Consider the following 7,838-nt stretch of genomic DNA (forward strand, 5'->3'; position numbering starts at 1 on the left):
AAAAGGTTGGCGCGGTCTTACATGATTGGCTAATTTAAAACATTTAAACAGTTACATTTTATGGCGCGAATTGCTATGGCGCGAAGCAATTATCAGGTTACACACACGCGTCCCCATCTGGCCCCCCTCCACCCCGACCCTCCCAAACTTATCCCTCTGGAGCACTCTCTTGTTCTCAATTTTCCCCGAACAGTTTAGGGCGAGTCTTCTATGAATAGAGTCAGTCAGGATCGATAAACGTTCCCCCTTATACCAGGAATCCTTAGGGTGTGGAGGTGCCTGTCTCTAAGGTAGTAACTTTTAAATTTTTAATATAATTTACTTCCTTCATTCCCCACTTCTTCTTTTGTCCCTAGTTCTAATCTTAGAACTTCGTTTTCGGTGTCTACTATCAGTGGCTCATTGTGTGGGAGAGCTTGGTAATGGCGTTGGAGCATCATAGCATGCACTGCATTGACCCTTTTTCTTATGAAAGCAGTAATTCTATTGAAAACACACGGTCCGAAGACCAAAAGTAGACAAAGAATCAGCAAGGGTCCTGCTAGGGAGGATAGTAAGGTCGTCATCCAGGGGAACTTAGTGAACCAGGATTCAAACCAGCTTTGTTGCGCCTCCCTGCTTTGCTGCCTCATGTCTAATCTTTTCTTTAATCTTTGCATTGAATCTCGGACTACCCCTGTGTGATCTGCATAGAAACAGCAGTCTTCTTTAAGGGCCGCACAAAGTCCTCCCTCTCTTAAAAACAGCAGGTCCAATCCTCTTCTATTCTGGAGCACTACTTCAGACAGGGAGGTGAGGGACTCCTCTAATTTAGAGATGGACTGTTCTAAAGTCCTGAGGTCTTCATCTATAGCATTGCTCAAGGCAGTTAATCCCCTTTCTCCTGTGACTAAGGTCAGAGTGCCAGTCCCTACGCCTGACAACTCCCAGTCCCAGGAGTACAGCCAGGGTGAGGGATACTGGTTCTCTTTTCCATAATCTGGATCTCTGGTCAAATTCATCCTCGAAACTATTGGCAGTATGATAATAAATTCTAGGCACCAACTGCACAAGCACGCAAAAATCTTGTGACGAATTGAATACGCTAGTTGAGATGCAGGGGGTTAGGCCCGTGGTGCAGGCCCACCACCTATTGGGTCCTGGTACCAAAAATGACCAGGAGTAGTCGGAAGGCTGACTTCAATCTTATTACATAGAGCTTGGTAGCCTGGGGAATTTTTCCTAAGCATAGTCCTGAACGGTCCCGACACATCCGTTAGGGTTAGCCGCCCTTCTTTGCCCCAAAGACAAGTCGTGTGGTCTGGGGTGTTATTATAGACCCCCATGGTGGCAATTCCTTCATAATAAGGGGGCTGACCGCTAGGCATAGCCAGCATGATTCAGTCATTTCAGGGTTGGAATCATTCAAGGCGTAGTAAGCTCCCATACTAAGTTAAACAGTCTGTGCCATCTTTGCTCAGTAGGTACTGCGGGAGGTGGCGTAGATGGTGGTCGCAGAGCAGATCTGGTGACCATATCTACGGCCCCATTTAGGAGTTATGGATTTTACCTGGGGGTTTGGGGCTATTTAACCCTATCGGTCTGCTGGCGGGGATTTTTGGGACAGAGGGGCCTCTGATCGGCTAGGATCCCGTTTGGCCCTATTGGTCTGCTGGCGGGGGGTTCTATTTTTAATCTAATAGAGAAGGTCAGGCCATCATCGTACCGTTCTTTGTACAATCTTATTCCCCATGAATGACCATTCCCGATCCAGGTTTTAATTATTTTTCCCTTCCCTGTGAACTGAATGGTTAAGGGGTGGCACCAGGTATTGCATTCTGAGCCCCGACTCATCTGGTGGCTATAATTTGCTCTAACCCTGATTAAATCCCAAGAAGAGGAGTGTTCCCAATAAGTAGTCCCACTGGTTTCACATCCCCAGTTTTTACAGTAGAAGTCTTCTTTGCCCCCGCACCAGGAGTCAATTGAACGAGGTCTGTGGTGACCGGGGCACACGTAAAAGGGGTATGCCTTTAGTTTACCCTTGCGATGGGGAGTGGCATCCTCCGGCTTGTTTTGCCCCCTTCGTCGACCCATGAAATCCCAGTCGGGGTTCCTATAGCCAGTTTACAAAGGTCAGGGTGTAAGTCTGGCCACCATGTCCAAGGGGAAGCAGTTTTTGGATTGACCAGGTTATATCTCCTACCTGGGAGACGACTTGCCACGTGAGCAGTTGAGGAGCGTGGGGATTAGGATTGGACGACCTGCTCGCCGTTCCCATGACGCAAAGCGCAGCTTAAGAGGGTTATCAGTCTTTTTCCACCTTCCAGAGATCTGCTGCATTCTGGGGTGCCTTCTTTACGTGTGTGGCGTGAACCCAAGAGGTTATACCGTCCACCTTGACTGCTGTGGGCGTAGTGAGGAGCACCACGTAGGGCCCCTTCCAACGTGGCTCTAATGACCCGTCCGATGTCGTCTCACAAGGACAGAGTCCCCAACCTGGAATTGGTGCGGGATGAGCAGATCACCAGGCTGGTAGGCCTCTTTTAGCTGGTTCCAGATGTCGCGCCTGACGGCCTCGAGTGCTTTCAAGCGGGCTGACAAAGGTATAGAAGGTATAATGTCAGGGTCATGTATCCCTATTTGTGCCAAAGGGGGAGGGGTTCCATAGAGGATTTCAAAGGGTGTAAGTTTTAAGGGTCCTGTGGGGTGTTCCGGGCGCGGAACAGGGCAAAGGGCAGGAGGGCTGTCCAGTCACTATCGCCGGTCTCTATGGACAATTTAGTTAGGGTCTCTTTAATTGTTCTATTCATCCTTTCTACCTGGCCTGAGCTCTGGGGTCTATAAGCACAATGTAATTTCCAATTGATCCCCAGTTGACTGGCCAGTCCCTGACTTACCTGGGCAACGAATGCAGGACCGTTGTCAGATCCAATTACCTTTGGGATCCCGAATCTCGGGAGGATTTCTTCCAATATCTTCTTGGCTACTACAGAGGCAGTCTCTTTTCGGGTGGGGAAAGCCTCTACCCATCCCGAGAAGGTATCTACAAATACTAGAAGATATTTATTTCCATACCGGGCCGGTTTGATTTCAGTAAAGTCTATCTCCCAAAATGTTCCGGGCCTATCTCCCCGGAGTCTATGTCCAGTGCGGTATTTGGTAACTGCAGCATTTGTGAGAGCGCAAGCTCTACAATCCTTATAAATTTCCTCAGCCGCCTTTCTCAAATCTGGTACCTGGTACGGGGAGGCCTCAATAATTTTAATTAGTTTCTGAGGGCTCAAGTGGGTTAGCCGGTGTAGATGTGATAGATATTCTCGCCCTTCTGCAACGGAAAGGACTTTCTCTTCTTTAGTTAGTTCCCCACCGGAGACAGTTTTGTTGACCTTAGCTCCCTGGAGAGTCAGGACCATAGGTCCTAGTGCCGCCCGCTTGGCTTCCAAATCTGCTAAGCGGTTCCCTTGAGCTATGGGGTCGGTGCCTTTCTGATGACCTGGGCAATGGATGATTGCCACCGTTTTAGGCAAATGTATAGCCTCTAGGAGGCCCAGAATCTCTTTTTTATTTTTGATATCTTTTCCGGCCGAGGTAAGCAGCCCTCTTTGTTTATAAATAGCCCCATGAACATGGGCAGTAGCAAAGGCATACCTGCTGTCCGTGTATATATTCACAGTCTTATTTTCAGCTAACCTTAACGCCTGTGTCAGGGCGATAAGCTCAGCCTTTTGTGCAGAAGTCCCTTCCGGCAAGCTGCTTGCCCACAGAGTCTTTTTCCCGTCTACCACAGCAGCCCCAGCCATCCTCTTACCTTCTGCCCTAAAGCAGCTGCCGCCGGTGTCCCAATTAGGGCCCCCAGCCCATGGCTCATCCGGCAGATCGGGTCGGGTCCCCGTTTCTGATGCCAAGATGTCGCCGCATTGGTGAACAGGTATTTCATCATCTGCTTCGGGCAGTAGTGTGGCCGGGTTTAAGATGGCCGGTGGGGCAAAGGTAATTCTCTCAGTTAGGAGCAGACTTTGGTAGTGAGTCATCCGGGCGTTAGTCATCCATCGATCTGGAGGCTGTCTGATAATGCTTTCTAAGGCATGGGGGGCTACTACGGTTATCTGTTGGCCCAGAGTTAACTTATCTGCATCTTTTACCAGCTGGGCAGTGGCGGCGATTGCCCTTAAGCAGGAGGGCCATCCACTGGCTACCGGATCCAGTTTTTTTGATAGATATGCGACTGGGCGCTTCCAGGGCCCAAGGGCTTGAGTTAGGACTCCCCGGGCGATTCCCTTTTTTTCATCTACATACAAGGTGAAGGGCTTGGTCAAATCTGGTAGGGCCAACGCGGGTGCCTCTAATAATGCCCGTTTTAGAGTCTCAAAAGCCTTCTGGTGCTCTAGAGTCCAGACAAAGTTCCCACTTTCCTTAGTCAATGGGTACAGTGGAGCAGCCAGGGTAGCAAACCCAGGGATCCACAATCGGCAGAAGCCCGCTGTCCCCAGGAATTCCCTTACCTGGCGAGCGGAGGTTGGGGCCGGAATCTGGGTCACAGTCTTTTTCCGTGCGTCGGTTAACCACCTTTGGCCGTCCTTTAGAGTGTAGCCTAAGTAGACTACTTTTTCCTGGCACAACTGTGCCTTTTTTTTCGACGCCCGGTATCCCAACTCACCCAACTCGGCCAGGAGGCGCTTGGTCCCTTCTTCACAGTCTCCCGGGGTTTCCGCCGCCAACAGTAGATCATCTACATACTGTAAAAGAGTCACTTGAGGGTTTTTAACCCTATAATCTGTCAAGTCCCTGTGGAGGGCTTCATCAAACAGGGTAGGGGAGTTTTTAAAACCTTGAGGTAGTCTCGTCCAAGTCAGTTGTCCAATGATCCCCATATCAGGGTCGCGCCACTCGAAAGCAAAAAGTAATTGGCTTTTTGGGTGAAGCCGTAGACAGAAGAATGCATCTTTCAGGTCCAAGACAGTGTACCATTTTCGTGATGGGGGGAGGGAGCTGAGTAGGTTATATGGGTTTGGCACGGTAGGGTGTAAATCCTGCACTCTCTTATTTACTTCTCTCAAATCCTGGACCGGCCTATAATCATTAGTTCCAGGCTTTTTTACAGGCAGGAGGGGGGTGTTCCAAGGAGACTGGCAAGGAACCAGGATTCCTTGTTGGAGCAGCCTCTGGATATGGGGGCGGATTCCTTCTCTGGCCTCTTTGCTTATTGGGTATTGACGCACCCTTATCGGGAGGGCTCCGGCCTTAAGATCTATCACGACTGGGGGAATTCTCGTAGCCGTCCCTAGTCCCCCGGTTTCAGCCCATGCCGTTGGAAATTCGATCAGCCACTTATCGGTATTGAGCCGAGCTCTAGGCTTAGGCTGCTGATGGAGCCGATATTCTTCCTCTAGCTCCAGGGCCAATATCATGGTGGTAGGTGCGGACCAGGATACTGTAGGCCGAGGTTGAGCAAAATCTATTTGAGCTTTCAGTTTGGTTAAAAGGTCTCGTCCTAGCAACGGGGTCGGGCATTCAGGAATCACTAGGAAGGAATGGGACACCCTTCCTTTCCCCAAGTCCACTGTCCGGGAAGTAGTCCATGAGTATTGTTTCTGCCCAGTGGCTCCAACAACCAGAGTCTTTTTAGTTTTTAATTTCCCAAAGGTTGCTTCAGTACTGAATATTCAGCCCCAGTATCAATCAGAAAACTCATAGGGGTCCCCTCAACAGTTAGGGTTACCCTAGGCTCGGGAGGGCCCGAGCCCCGTCCCCCGCTATTCTTCGTCCTCTCCTAAAGACAACACCTTGGGTGTGGCCCTTTTCTTGGGGCATTCCCTTGCCCAGTGTCCTCTCTCCTTACAATAGGCACATTGGTCCTTGTCCAAGGGTTGCCGTCTGCGTGAGCCTGGTCGTGGGGCGTTGCCCAGGTTCCCTGACTGTCTGTGATCTGGCCCTGTCGCTTTTATCACTGCGGCCAGTATTTTAGTTAGTTTTTTTTCTCGTCTCCTGTCTCTCCTGTCTTCCCTCTCCTCAGCCTCCCTTCTCTCTCTCTCTCGCTTTTCCTCTTCACTCTCCCTTTTATGATACACCTTTTCAGCCTCCTTTATTACGTCCCGCAGGTCGTAGTCTTGCACCCCTCTAGCCTTTGTAATCTCCTCTTTATATCTGGGGCTGACTGTCCAATAAAGGCCATAATGACAGAGGCCTTCTGCCCTTCCGAGGACGGATCAAAGGGCGTGTACCTGCGGTAAGCCTCCATCAATCGTTCTAGAAAAACGGAGGGGGTTCAGTGGGTCCTTGCTGAATCTCTCTTACCTTAGCCAAATTGGTGGGCCTCCTTGCGGCTCCCGGAGACCCGCCACTAGAGCCCGGCGGTAAGCGGACAGCGACCCCTCCCTTCAGCCGTGTTATAGTCCCAGTTGGGTCGGTTGTGCGGAAACCCTTCTGCCGCCTCAGCTATCGTTGCTGGCTGCCCGTTGGTGCCTCGGATATTCTTTCTTGCTTCCTGTGTGATTCTTTCTCTCTCCTCCGTGGTGAAGAGTGCCTGTAAGAGCTGTTGACAGTCATCCCAAGTGGGCTGATGGGAAAACATTAGGGACTCTATCAGGGCGGTTAATCCGGCGGGTTTTCTGAAAAGGGGGATGGTTATTTTTCCAGTTATACAGGTCTGAGGAAGAGAAAGGCCAGTACTGGAGGGTGACAGCTGGTTGGGCCCGCAGGAGCTCCATACTCTCTTAGCGGGAGCGCCACCGTGGTATCAGGCCCGTCCGAGTGGCTCCGCGGCGGCTTCGGGTTCCAGCGGAGGGACCCGAGCCAGTCGCCCTCCGTCCTGATTGCGATCCTGGAGCGGGGGAGGGGTAAGGGGGAGGCGAGAAAGGGGGCCATTCGGGAGGAGGCTCAATCTCAGGGTAGACCCCGGGGGGGGCCGAAGGGGTCTCCGACTCCGCTGTTCGAGTTGATTTCGATTTTTGCCGTGTCTCCGCATCCTGCAGCGCCAGGACTCGGGGGCTTAGTTTTTCTGCTTTTACCCATGGCTTAACCCACGGGAGTGGGTTCTGCACCAGATCCTGCCACACTGTAATATATGGTCGTTGGTCAGGATGGGACCCCGGTTTCTCCTGGAAAACAATAGCCCTCACCGCGAGGATAACAGTTAGATTAAACGTCCCCTCAGGGGGCCAACCCACATTGAGGGAGGGCCACTCAGAGGTGCAAAAAGTCTGCCAACGCCCTTTTTTTATTTCTACCGACAAATCGTGCGCTCTCGCTCTCACTTCAGTCCAGTGGTCTAAGGTCAAAGAGAGGGGGGTCGTCATAGTCTGTCCCATCCCACAAATGAGGTCCACGAACGAACAAAACCAGAACAATGACCACCAACACCACAGCACGACAAACACACCTTTGCCCGGTTGGTGTCTGTACAAGCCAACCGAAGGCGGTTTCAGACGGCAGGGGTTTTCGTGTCCTCCCTGGGAAAAAGAGTGCCGTTTTTTTTTTTACCTGAAAGGGGGTAGTCAGGCTTTCCTGACTCCCCTTGTCCCTTGGGGCGTCCCCCAGGGTTGCAGCCTGCAGTTCCCAGCACGTCTGCCACTGCAGCCGCTGGGCCCTCTCGGCCCGAAGCGGCGGCTGCCCAGATACCGAGACCAAAGCAATGCTTCGCGGCGCCGCACACACTCGCACACCCAGTCACTCAGGCTTACCTCCAAGGGGTCTTCGGAGTCTGGGGTGACCGCGCAGATCCCGGACGAGCCCCCAAATGTAGGATTCCAAAAAGGAAATCCAACTCCAGTCTCGGGAAGGCGCGGACCCACAGACACAGGAGACCGAGCTTGATGCAAATGCACGAGGTTTTATTAAGCGGAGCTCCGGGTCGACAC

The 7,838-nt window shown here is 51.6% G+C and overlaps 1 protein-coding gene across 1 annotated transcript; it reads right to left on the reverse strand.

The window, feature by feature from the left end:
• Nucleotides 1–2,514: 2,514 nt before the first annotated feature.
• On the reverse strand, nucleotides 2,515–3,817 carry LOC147915290 (uncharacterized). The gene is made up of 2 exons (XM_087439161.1): nucleotides 2,880–3,817; nucleotides 2,515–2,576 (listed from the first exon to the last, which is right to left on the reverse strand). Exons 1-2 carry the CDS (start codon nucleotides 3,780–3,782, stop codon nucleotides 2,568–2,570), a joined length of 912 nt encoding a protein of 303 aa, XP_087295287.1. The 5' UTR covers nucleotides 3,783–3,817; the 3' UTR covers nucleotides 2,515–2,567.
• Between the last annotated feature and the right edge of the window lie 4,021 nt (nucleotides 3,818–7,838).

This window comes from Ceratotherium simum, chromosome 14 (genome assembly GCF_057802395.1).
Source record: "Ceratotherium simum simum isolate JZ-2026a chromosome 14, ASM5780239v1, whole genome shotgun sequence".
Classification (NCBI taxonomy): Eukaryota; Metazoa; Chordata; class Mammalia; order Perissodactyla; family Rhinocerotidae; genus Ceratotherium; species Ceratotherium simum.